This window comes from Sinohyriopsis cumingii, chromosome 1, assembly GCF_028554795.1.
Source record: "Sinohyriopsis cumingii isolate HCF-2022 chromosome 1, ASM2855479v2, whole genome shotgun sequence".
Classification (NCBI taxonomy): Eukaryota; Metazoa; Mollusca; class Bivalvia; order Unionida; family Unionidae; genus Sinohyriopsis; species Sinohyriopsis cumingii.
Window position 1 is genome coordinate 7,251,642 of NC_142961.1, and position 26,480 is coordinate 7,278,121.

Below are 26,480 nucleotides of genomic sequence, written 5' to 3' on the forward strand. Positions count from 1 at the left end.
TCACCATATCCTCAACATCAAAACATGGATGAATAGGAGGACCTATTGATGCTATCACAGTATCCTAAACTTAAAAATGGATGGATGGGAGTACCCATTGATGCTATCACAATATCCTCAACATAAACAAAAGATGGATAGATGGGAAGATTGATCAATGTTATCCAAGACCCCTAATACCTAATCATATGAATGGATGAATGGGAGGGCCAATTGATGCCATCACAATATCCCCAACACCAAAACATATGGATAGATAAAGAGGACTGATCAACATTATCACAGTATCCCTGACACCAAACCATGGGGATAATACTAATTCTACTACTGCTACTACTACTACTACTACTACTACTACTACTAGTACTAATACTAATAATAATAATAATGATGTGTCAAAGATATCCTAAGAAACATTTATTGTATGCACTTTTAGTAAAATTTATGCCATTCTTCATCAGTGTAAGTGTAGTTATCGATCAATATCAAATAATGCATGAATTATTCTTACATTGGATATTGCAATCTTAATTTGAAGCAAAGAAACCAAGCATGAATTCCTACACATATGAATCCAGATTATTGATCACACTAAAAGCAAATTAATAAGTAATGTATTTTTACTCGATTTGAGTAAATATTTTACTACCTGGTTACTTGTCATTAATTAGCAATTACTTCTTATTAAATGTTATTTGGAGTTCTCTATCAAAATGTTTGAGCACAGACAGTTTCATGATTATAGGATGTGATAAACATGCAGTTTATGATGGAAAAAAGTCACAAATATTTCAATCACATACTTGTTGTGCAATATTTCAGCAAAATGCCTATTTTCTTGTATTGGACTCGTGTGTGACTTGATTTATTCAAGCTGAATAATTTCAAACTGTTATTGCAAGTTTCTTCACATCTGTGTTCAACATGTGAGAGGTTTTAGATAACTGTGGGTCTGGGTACTGGTTCTAATAACAATTAAAATGTCCTCCTTTAATTAATCTGTACTCTAATTATTAACTTCACAATATAGTTAATTATATAAAATGTAGATATCAAGAGTTTTCATTATGGTTTTTGGTACTGGCTAAGAGATATGTGCAAAAGATTATAAGACCACTGATTAAGTTGGTAGGTAACCAATGAAGTAAAAGAAAGATAGATTATTTACAAAAACTAGGCACATAATGGTTCTTCTTATGTTCTTCCAAGGGTCCTGTCAGGATTACACACATGCAATGCAGTTTCTCTGTTAACAGTGTAGTACATAAAGAAAGAAAAAGAACAATTCATACAACACAAGCCTAAACCAACCTTTACATTTCTTCTTCTCCTGAGTCTTGCAGTAGTAGACTGTGTACTTGATGATGAATGGAGAACGAGACTGACAGGGTAGTGTCTTCCAACGGACTGATAAGGTCTTGTCCTCTGAAGTTGAGATCAATGACAGTTCTGGTGATATCCCTGGCTCTGTTGGTATCCGAGAAAATATGGCAACAGGATTACTGGATTTAATTGCTTCCTTTGTTTGTTTATTGTTTCTGAACAGATACTTGTAAAATTAACATTTCTTGGCAGAAACTTACATCTGCTCCATCCATGACCAAAATATAAAATAATTTACTGGAAAATGGTTTAAATTCTTTGTCAATAATCATTTAAAAGCATAGCATAAACAATAAACAAAATACAGGCCACTGTAGATGCGCAGTTAAAACAGATTTTGACTTAAATAACTACCTGGTAGTCAAAAACTATTACAAAATATCATGTAATAATTAAAACTAAGTTGGCAAAGAAACTTTGGTATTGGTTGACTGACAAAAATCCCCAGACAGATTACAAAATAAAACCTAAACAAGAATATTTATGGCAGGGCTCTGGGTGGCTGAGTGGTCTAAGGCACTTGTCATTACTGATCACTTTTATCTCACTACTGTCTGTGTGGGTTCAAGTCTTTGGCTTGACCAATGTGGGCACATGAGAAAGCTTACTAGTAGCTTCCTATGGGTCAGTGGTTCTTCCTGGCTTTTGTTTCCTGGGTTGATCCTCCACCATATATACTTGCTGTCATGTTTAGCTTACCATGTGCTGAAAATGGTGTTAAGCCGACACCACCTCCAACAACATTTATGTCTATAGAAGCTGTGAAATGATAATAAGAGCATTTGCTTTTGATAAAGACCTCATTCCTATGACAATAATAAACTGTACCCCAGTTTTACCACATGTCAATAGTCATAAATTGCTCATAAAAATTGAAATCTTTACTTTCATTACATGCTAATTTTATTTCGTAGCATCGATGCAGAAATTCTTATTGCAATAAGATGTTTTCTCATTCTCATGTGTGACATAGTTTGCCTATGTGAGAAAGCTGTGTGACACAGTTTGCCTGTGTGTCAGAGCCATTTGTGATACAGTTTGCCTGCGTGACAAAGCTATGCATGACACAGTTTGCCTGTGTGAGAAAGCCATGTGGTATAGATATGCACTTGTGATGCTATGGATCATGTCATTAAGCTTGATGTCACGAATGTCTGCATTTTTTCACTTTGGTTTTTAATATTGAAAATAATTCTGACATGATATCATGTCTGTACTCACTTACAAGTCGCATCCATATGCAAACATCAAAGACCCAGATCTGCTGTTGCATTATGCACTGACAGATCTAGGTCTATGCAGTTTGCTCAGTGTAATCAGTAGAACAAACAATATAGACCTAAATCTCCTGGTGCATTATGCAATGGCAGATCAGGGTCTATGTCTTTTACAGTCGGACTTGACTTACATATGAATATCTATTGCAAATGGCAACCTTCATTTACTACATATACTTTAGGGTCATCACATGGAACTCAAACTTGTCATGGTCTTTCTAATTATACAAAAACATTTTGGAAAATACCCTATATTTTTATGGTTACAACCATACCAATGATAAAACATATTGTTTTCTTTTCACCAGTCTGGCACCAATTTCACCAATACAAAACACAAGGTTTGGTCTCAACATGATATTTGGTCATTTTTCAGTTGGACCTAAATTTCAGCCAGGTAACTAGTTTCAAGTCCAGATTTAAGTTTTGGCTGTGAAATCCAGGCATGGTTTGGAACGACATAAAGAGAATCAATCATATGCATTGTGTGGGGGATGAGAAATCCCATAATTCAGACATCACAATGTGATTGCAGGAACTTATCAGAGCTTAATTCCTGCCAACAAATTCTGACCCTCTGGTGAAATTTCCCTATCCCACACCAGTGCAAATGATGAATTTTTATTTTAGCTTGCATGATTTGGCTGATTGTGGCTGGTTTGCCATGTACACTTTCTGTGACTTCAGCTGTACTCAAATATTAGGAATTGCATGTGAGATTTGAGTACAGATTCATGTTTCCAAAATTCACATTTCCTATTCATGCAATAATTGTTCATGTAAGAATACTGATCATACAAGGACGGCAAAGTTTGAAGACCTGCTGTAGCACTCATGAAGAATCAGAATCCTTGTGTATTTTAAGTTGTCTAATAATGTTTGATCCTTGGTTAGTCCTCTGGGGTTGTGCCATCATCTGAAATTAGGTAGATTATTCCTTTTTCGACTTCCGGGTTGCTTCAGGCCTGATGATTTGCGACTTTATTTACTGTTGTTGTGTTCTTGTAGTTGGTTGGGTGATGCCACTATACTTTAATTTTAGTTTCAATGGTATTTGAATATCATTGTGCCTCTTTTTTTCTTCTTTTTTGTGAGCAATTGTTTTGAGATAATTGCTGGGTGATAATTACTTAGTTTTTATGTGTGGTGTGTGAATAGATTATTGTCTGTTTGTTTGTAATTTAGCTTAAACGGGGAGATAATAGTGTTAGGTAGTAGTTATCCTAATGTTTTGCTTAGATCGATGTTAGTGTGAGAATGGTTACGGTGGTTAGATACATGCATAGATCTCAAGAAAAGAGGGAAAAAAATCTTTCATCTTTTCTTCCCTCCCTCTCCCCTCCTCCCTCCCCTTTGTCCTCCCTCATCCTCTCTCTTCTGTGCCTCTAGCTTCCCTTTTTGTTGTATTTTATTTATTATTATTTACTATTGATTATTATGTGTATTATTTATTTATATATTATGTTTTGTGGGTTTTTTTTATTATTTTTTTCCGGGCACAGGGTGATCGATGCCCCAACCCCAATGGGCTTGCGCTTAAGCTAGCAGCATCCAGGTCTTGTGTGGCTGCTTTGGCCCCAGGGGTCGAGCGCTGCATTTGTCCTCATATGTCTATTCATTGGTTGTTGTCAGATTTTGTTGTATTTGTCAATTTGTTTTAAGAACAGTATTATGTTTTTATATGTAGTTTCTATGTTGACATTACATTTGATATCCAGGAAGTCCAGGTACTTAAGGGGAGAGCTGATCCTTTTTTAGTATGCCTGAAAATCAATTCTCTGGGTGTGATATTTGGGGCAGTTATTGAAGACGTGTTCCAGTGTTTCTGTTGCAGTGCAATGCGGACAGTTCGTATCTCTAATTGGTTTTTTGCTGAGGTGTTTCCCAAAACTGACCTTTGGCAGGGTTTTCCCCGGTTCTTATCCTATTAATAATCTTGAGGTCAGAACTTTCTAGGTTTCTTGGTAACATGATGTTCCTAGTGACCTCTTTTTGCCACTGATATAGGTGTCTGCCTTTGGTGGCGTTATCCCAGAGCTGATGACATTTGTTGTTGAATTTGTTTTTGATTAGGCTATATATCTTGTGTACTCTCTATTTTATGGGCTCTATTGTGTTATTCATGAGGCTGGACTTTGAATTTAGGTCTGCCTTGTCATTCAGGAGACATCCTGATATCATATTTCTATAATTGGCTTGATTGTTTCTGGTACACAGATCTGTGTTTCCTACAATAAACTATACATTTGATATCTCACTAATGAGTTGTCTAGAAGCTGATTTGGAAACACATAAATGACTCATACTCACTTTCAACCTCTCCCTCAAAATATAAATGTTAAATAAATGTAGTTTATGTGTAAGGGTTGGCAAAGATTGTTAGAGTTCCAGTACAAAATATCTATTTCTATAAAACCGATATATAAGTTACTCTTGCTGATTAGAGAAACTTAATCTACTATTTTGTCTCTAATATCATCATCATTTTCAAAATCTAAAACTAATTATAAGTCTTGTAAATAATCATTTAATTAATTTTCATAAACACAAATACCTGTTCTCACTTACATAGACCATAGAGCTAGACCTGTTAAACCAATGATTAATGTCCATAAGGCCATGGGGTGAGTGTGCTGTAAAGATTCTGCTTGTATTGTTTTGGACTGCAGAAACAGAACATTTCTTGAAATGTGGATTCTATTCAGTGTGACTATGTACAAGACTAGAAAATTGGAAAACAGTTAAATCATATCAAAAGTCCCTATTACAAGTGCATGCATGTGGTACCCAGAGGGGGTAGGATAAATAAACAGAAGGGTAGTAAAATGCATTGTGACAATTTCATTTTTTTTGTATATTTGAAATTAAATATGTATTTCATTTTATGGTACTTGTGCATTTAATTTTGTCAAATAATTATGTTTTAATAATGTTATAATCATGTGTATTATAATGAGATAGAGTTGAGTGTTCTAACAATGCAACAGTATATTTTTTATTGACATTTGTCTTCTTACAAACATATAGAGAATGTTCCAAAAATTAATGGGTGGTGGAAGGCATATGCTTAAATTAAATATGGATGGTGCAGATATTGAGACTTCTGGCTTTTTGTAGATCAGTGCCTTCTGTCCCTCCCTGTCTCAGCTGGAATTTGGAAATGTCCTTTATGCATTACTGATTTCTAATATGCAATCTGATTCAATCATTTCCATAAGAAAAGTTGTAGAAGTATTGCTACTTACTTTTGTCTTTGATGTATATGCACTCTTCCCACTGCAGTCCAGTGCTTCTTTTATGATCTGTATTTTCAGTGCATGTTTCAAGGGAAACAGCAAATTTGTACTGATCTGGCTCGTCAGTTCTGTTCAGACGAGTAGATGTGACATTGTTATATTTCTCCCAGTACACCTGTCCCTAGGGAAGAAAACAGTGTAATACTAGAACCTGATTATCTATTGTGTATAAACTTGTGCACATTATTAATATTTTGTGAGTAAATAAAAATCCTTCAAAATTCTAGTGACTACCTGCTGGTTTCCATTTGTAACTGAGCTGTATTCAGCAAGACTATCATTATACACCATTTAAGTCCAGAAGACATTCTGGCTCTAATGAAAAGATTCTTGCCACAAATGACTTAGCATGGTTGGCAAATGTTTCCATTAAACTGGCATATTGCATTCAATTTGAACAAACCCTGTCCTTCAGAGATTAACAAATAAATATTACTTGCATACTGATAATGTATATTGCCATTAGGCCTATTACGGCAACATTTTGAGCATTTTTGTTCAGTGCTTTCATCATGTGTCACATCTGAATAACTCATATGTAAACATAATGTCAGAAAGTTCACATACAGATTTTAAAGGTGGAGAATAACTATATTCACGGTTTTAAAAAAATCATATATGTACACATTTAAGTAAACTAATGCCAAGCAATATGTCAAAACATCATCTGCTTCACAACTTAAACAAGTTGAATTAGTCACATGACCTATGATATTCAATACAAGCTTGTTAATTGTCAACATACGAGTTTTGTTTCAGAGTAGTGTTTTGAGCCAGAGTCAAACAGCAAGTTACATAACATTTCCCAAATTTATTTATTAGTTTTTAAATTTGATACCTGGCTACTGACAATCAGTTATTTCTCAGTTGTCACTTTAATAGGATGTTATCTTCAGGGCACCTCCCATTAGAGGTCAGATTGTATGTGTGTGATTCGGATTTTCAACGTAGCTTTAACAATTTTTCAGTTCTACCACTAGGATGTCTGCAGTGTGGCAGTTTATAGTGATGTCTAGCACTGGGGCATCATGCGCAGACATAAGCATGATGTCCCACCCAGTCACATTATCCTGACACCAGGCCGACCAGTCCTAACACTAACCTCTTAATGCTGAGTGCCAAGTGAGGCAGCTGTTAGTACCATTTTTGTAAGTCTTTGGTATGACTCATCCGGGGATCAAACCCACAACCTCCTGCATCCAAGGTGGATGCTTTAACCACTAGGCCACCGGAGTGCTCCAGAGGTCAGCTTGAAATGCTCAGCACTTTGGTAAATACATGGATCAGAAATGAAAATCATTCACTGCATCCCGTATCTCACATTGATTCACTGCATCCCGTATCTCACATTGATTCACTGCATCCCATATCTCACATTGATTCACTGCATCCCGTATCTCACATTGATTCACTGCATCCCGTATCTCACATTGATTCACTGCATCCCGTATCTCACATTGATTCACTGCATCCCGTATCTCACATTGATTACTAATGCAGTAGGAGACAAATAAAAAAGAAAGTATGCTGAATCTTATTTGGGTACCTTTTCTAAGTAGTAACATGGTAATATGATGTACCAGTCTATACTGAGTCAACATCATCAAGCAAGTATGGTCCAAATATCTACACAGAAGGATTGAAGCCTTCAGCATTATACCAAGACTTAGCATTACTCAGGTAGACACTAAAGCTTATTATCTGATAATTTACCCGTCTTATTCCACATAATAAACTTAAAAACATTGTCCCATAATTATTGCAATAAGAAGTTACATTTGGTTTAACACTGGACTTTTCATTTGTGTTATTTAAAACATGGTCTTGGCCCAGAATTATTACAACAGGAAGTTACATTTGGTTTAAAATTAGACTTTTCATTTGTATTATTTAAGCAATGATATGCACATGATAAGAAGAGAAGTTGATGTTTGCATACCTGCCAAACTTTTAGAGAGCGTTAGTGTTTGTTTGAAACTCATAAAGTTTTTTTGTGGTCCAAAAGATGTTAATACCCGAGATTCAAATAAATGACAATGTGCAATTGCAAATAAGTTTTTTACTTAACAATAGTCTATAGTAAATGCCTAGAAATTCAAATCTCGAACAAATTCTATGCACTTTTCTTCAAAGTATTTAACAGAATTCCAGACAAAAATAACTGTTATGCATGGCATCGTCTAATATCATCAAAATACACACATAAACAGGAAATTGAAAATATACACAGTTTCTGTCTTTATATTCCATTGGACTGTACTGATATCAATTATTGCAGAGACTTTGTAGATGATGTGACATTACTGTGAATCTCTGCACTCAGTTAAAGACAGGATAGTAAAATTGTTCTTTATTGGATTGTTGTGAGCACTGAAAATTGTTTTTTCTGCATCAGCACTGATGCAGGGATGTTGATGTTGCTTGATGGGGATGATGCAGGGATGGGGATATTGCCTTGCGCATGATTCCAGTGTTTGCAGTATGTGAAAATCATAAATGCTTCCCCGTGCTGCTTACAAAGTCAAACTTCATCAACTGGAGACATGAAATTGAGTTTTGCTGGGCTTTACTTGCTTCACGGATGGTTCATCCTTCCCTGAATCACAGCTGCATTACAACATTTACCTTACTTCCCTACTGCTAGCTTGATAAATTCAAATACATGCACTGAAACAATCAAGCATGCATTTTGAGTAAATGAGACTTGAAATAAACACTGCTGATGATCACAAAGTAGCCAATAATTAAGACAGATTTAACATTTTCATTCATGGCAACAAAGTTTCATAGCTTTCGTTTCTTCAACACACATCTCTGATATACCAAACTTGAAATCAGATGGGTTGTTCCACTTCATACACTTTACCTATGCAATCTAGCCTAATGAACTGTCCCACAGCAGTACTAGTAATCAGCTTGGCACTCAGTCAATTAAGTCACATGACCAGTTGTCTTTACCTTATTATGCCTCAGGGACAATTAAACATTTTCTAGCAATAACAAGATTTTCAAGTTGTGGCAATGTTATCTATGCAACATGTGCACAATTTTCATTTAGGGCTAATTAGACAAAAGTAGAAATGAATGTCACCTATCCTGGAGTACCAGTGACAATATTTTTAAGATGATTGGCATGGTGGCCATGGTGGATGCCAGATCAGCACCATTCTGATTTGGAATCAGTCAGAGACCATAACAAATCTTCTGGTGAAAACCCGATGTTGATATGACTTTCTTTTGGGGAATACAGGGCTGATCAAATCCCAGTGCCAGACATCTTGGACTAAACATTTTCAAAGTAAATTTTCCATGATGTGAGCCAGGAACAAAGTGCTTTTTTCCTACTGTAAAGTCATGCAACTGCTAATTTTCATACTTTATTCATTTTATGTACCCTTATCTAAGTCCCTTAATGCCCTCTGAGCATAATGAATGCTTGAATCTACCACTACTAGTTTAACAGTGAAATGTCCATGTTAATGTGACTTTCTCTTCAGAAAGAGTAACAATAAGAACAATTTTCAACATGGCTGCCATGGTGACCACATGGGATATAAGATCAGCACAGCACCATTTTTATTTAGGACCAACTAGACACTATAAGAAGTCTATTGTTAAAAACCCATGTTGATATGACATTCCATTCAGGAGTAGCAATAACAATATTTTCAAGATGGCTGCCAAGGTGGATATTGGATCAGAACCATTTCTTTTTTAGACCAACCAGACATCACAAGAAGTCTTTTAATGAAACTCCCATGTTGATAAGTGTCAACCATAATGGATGTACATTAAGAACCCTTCTCAGTTAAGACCAAGTAGACATTATAAAAAGATGTTTGGTTAAAATCTTGTGTTGGTATAACTTTCCATTCAGGAGGAGTAGCAAAAACCAGAGTTTGAAAATGGCTGACATGTAGGCTTATTGGATGTCAGACTGGCACCATTTTCAAGTATCATCAACTAATGATCATGAGAAGTCTTTTAGTGAAAACCCCATGTTGATCTGACCATTAATTCAGGAGGAGCAGCAGATACAATTTTCAAGATGGTATCTTTGGTGGCCATTTTAGATACCAGAGCAGAACTATTTTCATTTAGGACCAACAAAACCATAGGATGAATGTGGGTGTCAAATTTCTTGGCCATCCTCTAAATTGTTTAGCAGGAGCAGGAATTAACAAACTTGTGATAATGAAAATATGGACAGCAGACAATAGGTCATTCCATACACTCTTGTGGGGTGTGCCCAGTGCACCTCAAAAAAGAAAAAGAGAGAGCAGAAATAAAGGGTAATTTGAACAACAACACACATACAATATACACATGCACAAAAACTACAAATGATCAAGTGATATTTTGTTTTTCATTGCTGCATGCACTAATCTTTATCTATTCTTTATAAGATTATCCCCCAGACACAAGTCATGACCATCTAACTGCACACACTTTGTGGATAATTCACATAAATTACAGCTTTGGACAGCCCTTTCATACTGTATTTGATGGGTATACCAATGCTTCAAAATATTATTTTCTTCATATCACAGCATTATCCATTTCTAATATTCATGTTAACTCCTAATTCCACAAAACAAAAAGACGGTGAGCAAGTCCATCATAATGAACTTGATGCAAGACTGGATGCACATTAGTGCCAAAATAATCAGTAAGCATGCTGATACTGCAAAAAATTAACAGCATAGCAGTATGTTTGAAAATTGTTCCAGACTTCATCACTAACCTGTGAAGTCACGTAACTGTTCCTACAGAGACATTTTTATTTAAACACCTCCAGAGTGTCCACTGAATAATCTATCACTTCGAAGCTTTGGCTTTTTTTTCCGCAGGTATAGATGATATTCTGGTGATGGCATCAATGTTTTTAACTATATTCAGCTTAGAACAAAATGTAACAATTCACAGATGATATGGATATAATCAGTTATTTTCCAGATATATGAATTGAACTGTGAGTAAAGTATCACAGTACAAAAGAAGAACATTAAATAATGCAATTTAAAGCCTCCATTGCTGCTGTTTATCATAAATTTCACTGCTCTTCCAATCAAACTTAATTTTGTTTGGAAGCAGTAATTGTTTAAAAAACTATCTGACATAAATCGTTCTTTGAAATAATCAAAATGTTTAATTTCAGTGACAATCAAATATTCATTTTAGAATTAAAACGTGACACCCCTTAATTCAATCTGAGTGAAGTTGCTCATAATTTGAATCTTTTGCCAGAGTGCTCCAAAAGTAGTGATGTATTATATTCAACACATTCCATTAAAGAATAATTAATATAAATAACAACTTTCACACACAGCAAACAAATTAATTTGGAAGTGAATAAAGCAAGGCAGGCCTGCTTTTTTAAGCAGATCAGAGAAGAAAAGCATTCATTAGATAAAAATAAGACTATGGTGAATATTGGTGATTAGCTGGGGCAATGGAATATTCACTGAATAGTGAAATTTTAGCTGAAAACAATTTGACATAGTGTGGTGTTAGGTTCTTATATTTACAATGGTGACATCATCACATCTTGTGTGGCAGTTTTCAATTGAAATCAGTTGACCCAAGGATGATGTTCATCAACATCAAATTAATTCGTACACATAGAAAATGGCAGCATATCTCTGATTGGGGGAGAAATTACATGGCTCATTATGTGATGAAACGTCTATATTATCAGGTTTGAATGGCATTCAGTGATGTTAAGGACCAGTGTCTTTCACGATTCAGTATTATTCAGATGATTTGGCATATATAACTTTTTGCATATTACAGCAGTATTGGAGCTTTCAAGAAACATTCATAAAAAAGAAGCCTGTTTTTGCTCTTCTCCACTTGGGTAACATTTTATCTGAATACTAGCTGTTTCCCTTTAATATGTAATTTGAACAGATTATTCAATGATCCTCATACCTATTTTTAATTGCATGTAACTACATCAGAACATTAGCAAAGACTTTTAGAATAGAATTTGATAAACACTTTAGTTTAAAATATAGAAAACTTACAATTTTACCCAAAGTTATTTAATGTATCGTTTACATTTTTATTCTTTTAGACTCATTCACACCCCAGCAACAACAAAATTGGCAGAAGAAGAGAATCTGTTATTTGCAAGCACTGCTACACATTGTTAAAAAACAGTGGCAACACCAGTAATATAAAGATTCACATGTGTAGACACCATCAAGCACCCATTACCACATCTACTGTGTTTTCTACTTCTAGCTCTACAAAGTCAGTGACCCAAAACCAGCCAGCTCTTTTAGAGTCTCTAAGATCTATTTTGGTTTGAGAAAGCCAGGAAATTACTCAAGCCATTGGAAAGGTTATTATCTTGGATCTGCATCCATTCTCTATTAAAGAGAATAAGTGTTTCTGATATTTGGTGACTCTTGAGTCAGAATATACCATACCCAATAGAGCTCATTGGCAGTGATTGTATTTACTCTATGTACAGAACTTAAGGGAAAATGTGTTGGCTAATCTGAAGTTAGCTTCTTATGTTGCTACTACAACTGATTCTTGGACCTTCAGAATCATACATTACCAATACTTCACATCACATTGATGAAGCCTGGACTTTAATCACCTTTGTGTTGAAGTCCAGTAGTACTTAGGAAAGTGACTTGGGTGAGGACATAGGAATCATTTAGAATGAAGCTTTGACAGAATTGGATATTTGCATTTAAAATGTTCTTCTAGCCAGCTTTTACATATATATTAAATTTGTCATGTTTTTTATTCAAATACTATTTTTAAAACACTAGGCTAAGAAGAAATAATACTTTTCTGTACTTTTGGAAAAAGCAGCAAGTCCTTGCTTGTTTGTTAAACTGTGAAACATCATACTGTTATATGTTTGCTATGTTTTTTAATACTGTTATATGTTTGCTATGTTTTTTGATACTGTTATATGTTTGCTATGTTTTTTGATACTGTTATATGTTTGCTATGTTTTTTGATACTGTTATATGTTTGCTATGGTTTTTAATACTGTTATATGTTTGCTATGGTTTTTAATCTGTTCACAGAAGAAAGGACACATGACTTACCAGATTTCACAATATACACCTTGTTTTAGGTCAACATGTTGAAAAAGTGTTAATTTGAATAGGAAAATAAGAAAACAATTATCTTCAGATTTGAAAATGTGCAGTGGAACTTCTCTTTATTAAAAGGTTTTTAATATGCATGTTTTTATATTTTTTATTTCTTGGCTCACTTGAAATAATTAAGCTGACAAAAAAAATAATCAGTGGTACCCATTTTGCAAAAGGTCTTGCAACATGATTACTAATGCAGTAGGATACAAATAAAAAAGAAAGTATGCTGAATCTTATTTGGGTATCTTGAAAACATGAAAAAATGTATATTATGATATATATTGTGGTGATATATATTGTGGTACAGATTATATTAAAACACAAGTATTGTGGTACATGTAATATCATTCCTAGCTGATGATACACACCTCCAGCTTTGAACCAATCAGACATTTATAACAGGGGACAAAAATGAGATTTCTGAATAATTTATGAAAATTGCTTCTATTATATATATATATATATATATATATATATATATATATATATATATATATATATATATATATATATATATATAATAGAAGCAATTTTAAATACTGAATGTTTGAATTTTACTACACCTAACATATTAAATTCAAATGGTCATGATGTTTTCTTGGTTAGCATACAAAAACAAACAAACACTTGATGAGTCATCTAATCTTGGCATTTTAATAAATTTTGATGCAAACTGTCAGCCAAAGTGCTCTTCTTTCTCCAATCGCCTGTAAAGTTATTGGACAATTCAACAGATATCAGGAATTCCACATTCAGAGTTGAATTAATCGTCTAGCACTATCCTAACACAGGCCATTGGCTTATGCTTGGCACAACAATGAATTCACAGTATACCTGCAACAAGTTCTTTGGTACTACCTCACAAATACTTTCCCTTGACTTTTTGCACCAGAAGACTGTGGCTTCCACTTTGCTCTGGTCAAGCTTTGATGCTTCATTCCATGACACATACACTTGATTGGTATTGCCATCTTTTGTAACTTCAACTTTTGCCCTAGGAGGCTGAAAATCTGTAAAGAACAGGATATTTTTCCAGCTTTCATTTAAACTCTGAATTTCTGCCACCCATCAGAAGGATAAAACAAGTAAAGATATTTATATCCACAAAGTCCTAATGGGTGGATGACCATTAAAATCTTGACAAAAATGTATGACAATGATGTAGCAGTTGGAAGTAATTTGTAATTTCTGAGTTTAGATCTGGGGATAAAGTAAGGATCTATCAATTAAAATATTCTAATTCCTTGACACCTATATTTCACTAGGTCAAATCAAAATGATCACAGCAACATACTCAATATTGATTTTCTATAGTCATCTCAGTTCTTGATCCAACATACTTAATATTGGTTTCTATAGTGGTCTTAGTTCCTGTTCGAAAATACTTAATATTATTTTTCTATAGTATTTTTAGTTCCTGCCCCAAAATACTCAATATTGGTTTTCTACAGTGGTCTCAGTTTTGCTACAATATACTCAGTATTGATTTTCTCTAGTTATGGTTCTAGTTCCTGTCCCAACATATTTAATATTGGTTTTCTATTGTGGATTTAGATCAGACATTTGGATTCTGGATTGGTAAAAAGTGCTGTCAACCAGATATAATATAAATCCAGTAGTATGTGTGGATCTCACTGATTAACAAACTCAACCAAGATTTTAATGATATAAGCATATATTCCGAACCTGTTCAAAGCTGAATCAGAAATCTGACCTACAAAGTAGTACAAATGCCGGTCCATCAGATGCAATTAGCATGCATTGATTTTACTTGTTATGGAGCCCATCGAAAATCTTTGTGAGTTAAGCTTGTATTTCAACTAATTTGATCAAAATTGAATCAGAAATATGGCTTCCAGTGAGGTAACAAGCTCTGCCAATGGATTTTTCACAAATAAATAAACCCATACTTTGGGTTCTCAAGAGATGAGTACCCTTGGGTTTTGATGCGTGGAATTTAAATTTGACCCATTTCTAACACAGAGAAATTGCAGCCTGCGCAATTTTATGACACACATTGGTCTTGGCCAGAGCATCAGTGTTAATTACCTGTGATTTGCCTCTGGCATAATTACTATTGACTGTACACTGTCCATAACAAAGTGATTTGATAGATATTTAATAGATTACTATTTACCGCACATGAGCCCCTATGTAAATTCAATATGAACTGCACAGAGCAATCAGGTCACTGATGTCACACTTAAGTGAACATATCTGACTCAAGGTTTCAAGATTATCTTTGAAGTTTTTGCTTGAGAAAAAGGAATAAGGTTTAGGCCTATGCTAGAGGAAGAGGGAGTCAATTATGACTTGACTGGGTTAGTGTTTGTTTGATTGTCCGTCAACATGAATGTGATTCTTCCTGTGGTAGGACAGAATACTATTTTCAGGACTGTCTACGACATATACCATTTGAGAGTTACAATCTATGACTTTTGAAAAACAATGATTTTTAAGATAAAAATAATCAGTATATATTTACATATTTTCACCTTATAGTAGTATTAAGTGAGAACCAGTCTACTAGAGACTGGAAATGTAATAACAGTGCATTGATGTGTGATAATCAGGTTACGAATGCAGGCTTGTGTACACAACCAGCTTTTAATTGAGTACCTTGTAATTTGGAGAGCTGGTGTACACAACCAGCTTTTAATTGAGTACCTTGTAATTTGGAGAGCTGGTGTACACAACCAGCTTTTAATTGAGTACCTTGTAATTTGGAGAGCTGGTGTACACAACCATCTTTTAATTGAGTACCTTGTAATTTGGAGAGCTGGTGTACACAACCAGCTTTTAATTGAGTACCTTGTAATTTGGAGAGCTGGTGTACACAACCAGCTTTTAACTGAGTACCTGGAGAGCTGGTGCCAAATGTAATATTCTTTTATGAGGTGTTATAAGTAGTAAAAAGCTCTTAAGTTTTTTAATACAAAGCAGCTGACCTTTTTGTATTTACTTTTTGTATTGTTGAATTACTCATGTGTTCCTCAAGATGTTTAAAGAGGAATATTTAATGAATTTGATACATGTTTTAGTTCATTTTATGTCAGAAATCTGAAGTATGATATTTCATGCAGGCTCAGCATGGTTATTCTAATGCTACTAGAGTGAAGACATACTTTCTACAGCCTTCTCAAAAATAAAAATATTCAATGGTAAATCTTCATCAAACATCCAGTCAATGATTAATGCCTTCAGTGGTAATCTGTCAGCTAACTTGTTAATACAATTAAAAATGTTTGTGGGTTTTATTAGTGAACTACAAGATATGCGCCTATTTCTTCATTAAATTGTCATACACTGGCTCATAATAATTAATTACAATGGCTCAGCAGTCTCACAAATTATCTGCCAGTGGTGATCATTCTGACCCTCACACTCCAAAGAGAAAATTAATGACAACTGTGAGGAGAAGGAGAACAAAACTCCTAAAGTTGTAAGAATTCTTAAGCATCAATTACAAAATACTGTGCAAGTGTTTCTCTTTATTGGTTTTGGAGACAAAAACAAAAAAACCCCTCAAAATCCAAACATTATAAGCATCAATTTGCTTCACAAAAATAAGAAACAAACCCAGCTATGAGATCATGATTCAAAAGCAATTGACCCTTGAGATTTCAATTTTTACTCTTGAGATTTTGGGATCAAGAGTCAAATGACTCTCCACTTTTCTAATCTGTTTAGAACCATGATACTGCAGGTTGGATTAACATTGGATTAGAAATATGGACTCCATACTGATAATAAGCAATCATTGATGGATGATGCACAATGCAATAAGGTTGGATTAACATTGGATTAGAAATATGGACTCCATACTGATAGCAAGCAATCATTGATGGATGATGCACAATGCAATAAGGTTGGATTAAAATTGGATTAGAAATATGGACTCCATACTGATAACAAGCAATCATTGATGGATGATGCACAATGCAATAAGGTTGGATTAAAATTGGATTAGAAATATGGACTCCATACTGATAACAAACAATCATTGATGGATGATGCACAATGCAATTAGGTTGGATTAACATTGGATTAGAAATATGGACTCCATACTGATAACAAGCGATCATTGATGGATGATGCACAATGCAATAAGGATGATGACAGGAAGGCCATACCATAACATCTCCTGGCCCCCCAGTCAGGTAAGGTTAAAATTTAGAACAATTGCAGGGTGTTAATAAGATGGCGTCATACAAAGCCAAAATAGTGTAAGTATATCGACAGACAAACAGACAGGCAGGTAGAGATATGTGTACAGATACCTGGTTCATATTTTGGTACACGAAGAAATGAAGGTTGGAATGACTGGCCAGCATCATTCTCTGCTGTAATATTGATGTCATATGCAAAATTGCAGTCCAACTGCATTGTGTATGATAAGGTATTCCAGGAAACATTTGTGTTTGTTGTCTCAAGGCCACCAGCCTCACTGTATTGGATGGAGACACCACGGGGAACTCCAAACCAATTTTTCTCCGCAAGGGCCTGAAAAAGGTGTGTTTATTAAAGAAAGATATCAGATGTGATGCCAAAACAACAGCCAAACAAGTAAAATCTATGTCAACATCTCATTCATGTTTGTAAAATAATCTAATGAAACTGACTCACATCAATATCTTATAATACCAAGAGGCTGAATTACTTCACATGGACTTTTATTTTTATCTTTAGTTAGGAAAGGTAAAAGAAAATAAATGAGTACCATGAATGGCACATTAAGAGCCCACCCAGTCATTAATAATCCTCTATGCAGGCAGTTAACACACTTAGCTTATGGCGAAAAATCATTAATTTCTTATTAAACTCATGACTATGACCAATGATAGATAGACTCCAGAATCTAATCGTTTTCTTTATTACCAAAAGTGCATGCCATCTGCAAAGCTTGGTCAAGCAACTTTCCTTAAAACAAAAATTATTCTGCAAACCATTTTTCATTGATCCACAAATTGCCCTAACATTGACCTTTTATACTGCTATAAGCATTGTATATTGTCTCAGTTTGAGAGTTTAACAATACTGGGTCAAGGTATATGGTCAAGAATTAAATTTATTATGGAAAGACAATTTGTTTTTTGTTTCAATCAGAGTGATCTTGACCTTTGACCTTTCATTCCAAAATCAATAGGCTTCTTTCTTACCTAATGTATAAGTGGTCCAATTATTTTGGTGAAAGAACTTCTTCCCTGATCCAAGTGCAAGCCATCTACAAAGTTAGGTCAAGGAAGCACAACTTAGATGTTGTTATTCTCTGTAACAGAAATTTAACAACTTCTGACCCTTTAATCCCAAAATCAACAGACTTATTCCTTACACTGAGTGCAAGCTTTCAAATATGTTTGGTAACTGTGGATGGTGGAAACTATAGTACATAGATTTAATTTTTCTTCTGTTTGCCAGAGTTAAGACCTTAACCTTTCTGACCCCAAAATCAACATGGTTCTTCCTTATCCCATATGTGTATTGTCCATAGAGTTTGATAATGGCAGGCAGCGGACCACTCTAGTTACTGTGTAGAAGCTAAACTGTCAATAGACAGATTGCTGGATGGACAGAGAACATCATATATGGCTGGCATATAAAAAAAATGTGATGTCAGGTAAAATTAAATTTTCAGACCGACTTAGAAGTCTGGATAATCTATGCTAGTATATTTTATAGTTTACTGTACAAGATTAATTTCATCACTTCCAACTCAGACAGGCTTGACAGATGTGAAATGTACAATTCATCTGATGTCTATAGTCCAACTCAGACAGGCTTGACAGATGTGAAATGTACAATTCATCTGATGTCTATAGTCCAACTCAGACAGGTTTGACAGATGTGAAATGTACAATTCATCTGATGTCTATAGTCCAACTCAGACAGGCTTGACAGATGTGAAACGTACAATTCATCTGATGTCTATAGTCCATTTAAAAAAGAGCAGAATCCTTTGAGCTGGATTATTTCTTGATGTATATTATGACACATCCAGATACACAAGTGCGTGTTGATTTCTATTTTATGGAAATTATGCATAACGATGACAAAACAGTCAAGTACAACTGAGATAACTGATTCAAATAATTATGTTGTGCTGAATCCAGAAATAGATTAAATCCATGATTTGAGATGTTCATTATGTTCACCTGCCAGTAGATGGTTACATTCCGTAACTTTCCCTGTTGGCACTCCTGAGTCTTGTAGTACAGAGCACCCGCTGTTGTGTTTGGAGAATTTAATGGCACTGAAAGTGATAAGTTACATAGTGAGGTATTCTTATATATCAGTACTTCCTCATTATAATGATGTCTATGGAAGCCATTGAGTAGACCACCTTAAAGAAAAACCACCTTATAAAGTACATGATATATATATATATATATATATATATATATATATATATATATATATATATATATATATATATATATATATATATATATATATATATATAAGACTTGACTACCATTTAATGAAATAGGAGGGGTCAATGATCATACTTTCTTTATAACTGGAACCATGCAGTAATGAAAGTCCTTATAGTTGTGAAAGGCTTTACAGTATGCAAATGACAAATCTCCGAGAGGACAATTCCAGACCAAATGATGAAAATTTCTTCATCCCATTAGGTGAACCAAATCTTTCAGAACACTGGATCAGCCCTGCTTCTGAACCCCATCCATCCTGGGCATGTGTGAAAGACCGTCTTCACAAATTTTAGAGTGCAGACTAAAGCGGGACGTCTGTGTGGGGAGGAAGGATGGAATTCATCAATAGCAACAGGTAGTATTATATCATTAAGATTAGTTAATGACCTTTTGACCTTTAATATCAGTAGTATCATACCTGTTGCTACATCATAGCTGAAGTTGTCAGTTTCATGCGAGGTCTGATGATCTAAAGAACAGTGAATAAAAAACAAACACAATACTCACCCTCAAAAAAGAGCAGGAGACTACTGCATGATGGCATCTACATGGACCACTGTTTGTGCAAAGACGACTGGGACCAGGGAAAAAATGCTTCCACTTCGATGGGCTAACAACCAATGGGTAAAGGTGGGGGATAAAGTACCGTGTGAGAGCCAAAATGTGGTTTTCATCACATCCTCCAAAGATGAATGAGCTAGATAGGCCCATGAGACAGAAACTGCACAAACCTCATGGCCCTTAATTTTCATAAAGGTCAGGTCCCTATCAGTAAGGGGCTGAAAAACTCTCTTTATAGTAAATGCAATCCACTACAAAATTGTGGAAACTGAAATACCAGCTGAACCTTTAATGGCTACGAAAAGACTTTTTCTGCCTTCTTTCACCATTTGAAGCTGCCAAGTCAAATCGGAGAGCCCTAACTGGACATACAAATTTATTTTGGTTATCTCCAGCATAGATACAGTTGATATGGGAATCTCAGTTGGGAGTGGAGCAATTGAAGTAAGCTGGGTTTTTTTATTATTAAGAATACAAAGTCTGGCTGGAAAAGTAGAGAAACTGACTCATAATTCCCACTGAGCATGATAAAACAATTTATATTAATAGGACATGGAACTCACACTACCATTATAAAGATGTAAGGGAAGGAAGAAAATTGTCTTGAATGGAAGATACTCAAAGGATGCTCCAAGCAAAACTTCATGGAGGTTATTCAAAGGTCACAAGACACAAAAGAGAATCCATCTAGACATTTGTGAGACACTGGTCTCTGTAATTCAAATAACTGATCAGGTCTGCTAACTGAAAATCTGACCCGATGGCAGGGCCTTAAGAACATTATAGCATGTAGGAAAGGGCTGATCAATCATTGTTACTCGACTTCAAAATGGAAGAGAAGAAAACCAGCAACTGCTCTCAGAGGGACGAAGGTTCAAATGTTTTCTGCTACACAAATCACAAAGGATTCTCCATTTGGCATCATATGCCTTATAGGTTGATCTTCTCCTAGACGAAATGATGCACTTAGCAATTTGGCTCAAAAACCTTTCTTTGCAGAGAGATTGTTCGAGATGAAAATGGAGGATCTGTAGGTAGTTGTGTAAGAGAGAGCCCTTGTGCTACGATAGTAGGTCCCTCCTCTGGGATGGTTCACCAGCACATCGAGAGGATTGCTGAATCACAATCACTGGGGCCAGAGAAAAGCAGTAAAAATCACCTGAGCCATGAAGTGAATATCTTTGTGAACAATCTGTGGGATCATCCTGAAAGGTAGGAAGACATAAGGAAACAATGGATCCCATCTCTGGCTGAAGCTGTCCACTGCCCTCTAGTAGGGGTCTGTGGAAAACTAAAAGTGGAGGTTGTTGTTCAGCTGCAAAAACGTCCACCTATGTTGTTCCCAAAAGATGGAACAGGGAGTCTGCTATGGATTGGTGGAAGAAATATTTCATAAGAACTACCATCCTTTCCTTGTCAGGCTGTCCACCAAAATGCTCTTCCTGCCTGGAATGTAGTGTACTTGAAGGAATATTCCATCTAAAGCGGTCCATTGAAGGAGGTTCCAAACCTGCATACACCTTGTCTTCTAATGTAAACTGCCAGTGACATGTTGTCAGAGGATGCCATAGCAAACTCTTATTTGCTACACCCCCCTGAAGTTCTAATAATGCTGCTGTCATTTCCAAAGTATTCATGTGAAACACAGATTCTTCCCAAGACTACAAACTCTTAAGAACCAGACCCTCCCATTCTGGATGATCATCACACCATGAATCTGATGCATTTGCAAAGAGGTATGAATGGATTACAGTGGGGGTGTGTGTGCATGGGGACCCTAGACAGAAGATGGTCATGATTTGGTCACCAGTTTAGATAGTGGTGTAAACCCCAACCCGGAGAAATCTGAACATTCATTGTGTCCATATGTGGTTCCAAGCAGCTTAAATTAGAAACAGGAGCCAACACCAAGTGAATTGTACCTAGGGGAACCAGGTCCACTGTAGAGTTTAAGCTTAACAGCAGAGAGAAAAAAGATCAGCTGACAACTCAGTCATTCCAATCAGCCTCTCCAATAGGGACTAGCTCTTGTCTCTGTGATACAGTACATCTGAGTGAAATCTTCCAATGGATTGAGCTCTACTAAGCAACAAGATCAGTATGGACCAACAGTGAGACATGTTTACTCTCAGGGACTCCAGACTGTCATTGCGGATTTGTGAATCGACCATTCATTTAACTACTGGAGGATTGGGATACCCAATGACCTTAAATGGGCTGCAACTACTCCAATGGCCCTGGTAAAACTCTGGGTATGGAGGTTAGAGCAAATGGCAACAATCAGTACTGGAAGATCTCCCTATCAAAAGAAAATCTTATGTACTTCCTATGTGTAAAAAAGATAGGGATGTGAAGGTATGCATAGTGAAGATTGTTGGAGAATGTCCAATTGCCAGGTCTTATGGCATTCCTGTCTGAGGCTATGGTCTCCATCTTTAATGGCTCCTCCTGCAGAAATCTGTTTACGGACAATAGATCAATAAATAGATGAGACTGTCTCTTTCTTGGGAACCAGGCAAATTTGGGAATAGACGGCCAGAGAATGATCTTTTAACACCATCTCTAATGCACCCTTTGGAAGAAGTGAAGGGACTTCTTCCTTGAACTTGGACCATATTTACATGTCAGCAGCCAGTAATCATTTTGTATGATAGATAAGACACACCCATCAACTGTTATGCATGACCAAGCCTACAAAAAGAGTATTTTTTCGTGTGCCAATGGAAACAGAAGTAAGATGTATGGTCTGCAAGAGATGGAGCAAGTATCTAGGGTTATCCACCCTTATCCTTTGCATGGGGTGAAAGCTCAGAGATATTTTCTGGATCTTTGTGGTGCTCCCTTCTTGAGCAAACCTACCTAGGGACAGCTTTAAAATGGGGTTCATGCTTTGAATGGAGCTACATGGCTTTAAATAATTTAGAAAGAAGTCAGCTCTGAGAGCAGTCATGGTGATTTCATTTATTGGTTTTGAAGAGCAAGAAGTCGACACAATAGACCGGTCTTGATGGTCTCTCAATTCCTGCTGAGTAGTCACAGAGAGGATATGCCCTCTGAAGAGAGTCTCAGCCTCCAGAATTAGATCTCAGAAGGTTTTGAATGTGCTTTGTCAAGACCTTGGATGTATCCAGTGCCACATCCCAGCAGAGTTGGAAATGCTCAGAAGACCATGGACAAGGACAATGCATAGAAGTTTTTGCTACTGCTTCTGAAAAATGATGGAGAGCCATTGGTGAAAAAGATTAGTCCTTCAGAAGCCTAAATGAAGTTCAGATTGTTAGGCAAGAGGCAGTAAAACTCATTCACTGCTTTATCAAATTACAAGAATTCCCTTTCTTTGCATCGTTAACTGAATGCTCAGAAAGGATATGGGACCAGAAGCGATGGGGTCACACCTTAGCTTCCTCTGAGTCAAACTCATTGTCTCCAATGAGGATAAAAAGGGCATCTTCATCCTGCTATTTCTCCCGGGAGGCACCACTATGTGACCCAGTGTTTCTCTGCTGAGGGGGAGACAATGTGGGGGAAGAAAGATGATCTGGAAACTCCTTCCATGGGGTCAAACTCATTTTCTCCAATGAGGATAAAAAGGGCATCTTCAGCCTGCTATTTCTCCCGGGAGGCACCACTATGTGACCCAGTGTTTCTCTGCTGAGGGGGAGACAATGTGGGGGAAGAAAGATGATCTGGAAACTCCTTCCATGGAGATAAATAAATTTCCAGGCTCTGTTTGTGGGATAGGGTGATTCTCTACCCACTTTAACATTTCAGGGAAGAAGGTCTATCCCCCTCCTTCTTTTTGGACCGAACCTCATAAAATGAAGTAGGTCTATGACCCACAGGCATGACCTGACTACCACGTGGTCCAGATCCTAAGTCCATGGCTGCATGTAGTGAGAGGGTCAGATTGCTTCTGTGTTGAGGAAGGATCCACATGTCATAGTGAATAAGATGAATAATGAGGAAGGTGGGTGCCAATCCAATCCCCTGCTTTAATCTATAAGTTGATCTCTGGTGCCCTGTGGGATAAAAAGTTAGTCTAAAGAGAAGGATGACTTGGCCTGATACATATCACCTTAGTGATGAGCTCCAAACACTCATGCTCAATGCTGAGTCAAGGGGCAAGGGCTCTTCTGGCGATTCTTATCTGCACTAAAAGCCATTCTCAGAGCTGATAGTCTGATAGCTGATATCATCATTCCCTTCCTCAGGGAAATAGATCAATTTGCAAACAGCAGATCCCTGGGACTGAAAGGGAGCTGTTTACAACAAGCCTTTACCAAGCTATGGGTTAATAGAGGGTGCTGCTCCAAACAGCAGGAAGCATGACTCACTCTCTGTCTTTCCTGATGTGAGAGGGTGCTGCTCCTCCTGAGGTTGGGTACAATTTGCTGCTCCTCTCTTTTTTAAAGGGCATTACTTGCTCTATGGGAATGGTGCTGCTATGCTCTCTTGGGAAAGTGCTACTCACTTCACGCCTATTTAAACCTTCCATTGAAAGGGGGCTCCACTAATTCTAGAAGTCTCAAAATAAACTTGCATAATCATTCTCTGAGACCCAAGGGACTTAGAGAAAGAGAACCCACCAAAACCTCTGACAAAGACAAGGATACCCTTCTACCTTGCTTGGTAGATTTGCTGACTCTCCATGAGATCTCATACTTTGTCAGACCAAAGGCTACAAAATTGACAGCCATCTGTTATCTGACAAAGACAAGGATACCCTTCTACTTTGCTTGGTAGATTTGCTGACTCTCCATGAGATCTCATACTTTGTCAGACCAAAGGCTACAAAATTGACAGCCATCTGTTATCTGACAGTGCATACAGGATAAACATGTTGGCTGTGTCCCAGGGAGATTTGAGTGGCCACACGTACCCAAACTTTAATTAGACATTGTTCCTGAAATAAAGATGGTGAAAGAAGGTTTCATATACAAAAATATTTCAAGTTAGAATGCAGCAGGTAAAGGACTAAGTCTAAGGAAATATACTTTTTGCAGCAAAATAAATTGCCAAGACAAACACCACTTGTATGGAACAAGTCTAGAGATACCATCAAGTGAACTTAATTAAACATTGATCAAAACTGATCGGGATATAGTCCTGAAGTTCACAAAGATTATTTATCACACAAAACAACCGTTCACTTGCTGATCCACATAAGTGGTACCTAATCTTCTATATGTGAACGCTTTTGAGCCTTTCAAATATGGCAAACAAAAATTAAATGATGATTTTTTTCAAACATGCCTGGCATTTATGCATGGGATTATTCTCACTTATGCAGATCTGGTCCTGTATTCTGGAAGATTCTGGTTTGTAATAATGGGAGCACAGAATTTCATCATTTCGTTAGTTATTTTCCTCCTAGAAAAGTACTTAAGCTATGCAGTATCCACATGTATTATTGATATTAAAATGCATATTAAATGCAGAAGGATGAGTCCCAAACTGTACATAGTGTGGGAAATACATATCAACTGCAGACTAGCAGGGATCAGCAACTGTAGGTCGTGGTGTGAAATCCATCTCAAGTGGAGGAATCACCAGCAGTTGATGGAACTGTGTGAAATATATAGAATAAACAGTACGAGTTATCTGCAACTGCAGGATGTGTTGAGTGAAATCCATATCAACAGTATTAGGAAGCGACCCCAAGTGGAAACGAGGTAACGTGTGAAATCCAAATCAACTAACCAAATCAACTAATGGTGTTGTTACATAATGTTAGACTTGCTGCTCCTCTCTTTTTTTAAAGGGCATTACTTGCTCTCTGGGAATGGTGCTGCATGGCTTGCACCATAACATACATAAACATAAAGGGTTAGGACGACATACATTTGCTATATGAGAAGTGCTCCTTAGAATAACTGTTAGACTTTACATTTACTATGTAATTTGTGCTCCTTAGATTGACAGTGAGGACTTACATTTGCTATATGATGAGTAGTACTCCTTTGACTGACTGTGAGGACATGTATCTACTATATGATGAGTAGTACTCCTTTGACTGACTGTGAGGACATGTATCTACTATATGATGAGTAGTACTCCTTTGACTGACTGTGAGGACATGTATCTACTATATGATGAGTAGTACTCCTTTGACTGACTGTGAGGACATGTATCTACTATATGATGAGTAGTACTCCTTTGACTGACTGTGAGGACATGTATCTACTATATGATGAGTAGTACTCCTTTGACTGACTGTGAGGACATGTATCTACTATATGATGAGTAGTACTCATTTGACTGACTGTGACGACGTGTATCTGCTATATGACAAGTCATGCTCCTTAGAATGACTGTTTGGAAATACAAATGCAATATGATGAGTAGTACTTTTTGGAATGAATGTGGGACATGTATCTGCTATATGACAAGTCATGCTCCTTAGAA

At 36.3% G+C, this 26,480-nt stretch overlaps 1 protein-coding gene across 6 annotated transcripts in view; it reads right to left on the minus strand.

Annotated features, from left to right (window-relative positions):
- Nucleotides 1–26,480, minus strand: part of LOC149806372 (oncostatin-M-specific receptor subunit beta-like) — a 177,963-nt gene that overhangs the window by 79,495 nt on the left and 71,988 nt on the right. For all 6 annotated transcript variants that reach the window (XM_089952304.1, XM_089952262.1, XM_089952286.1 and 3 more), the window contains 5 exons: nt 19,233–19,330; nt 17,361–17,583; nt 13,939–14,090; nt 5,906–6,077; nt 1,312–1,467 (listed from right to left, as the gene is read on the minus strand). In XM_089952304.1, coding sequence (XP_089808430.1) covers nt 1,312–1,467; nt 5,906–6,077; nt 13,939–14,090; nt 17,361–17,583; nt 19,233–19,330 — 801 coding nt within the window. The remainder of the gene's footprint in view (nt 1–1,311; nt 1,468–5,905; nt 6,078–13,938; nt 14,091–17,360; nt 17,584–19,232; nt 19,331–26,480) is intronic.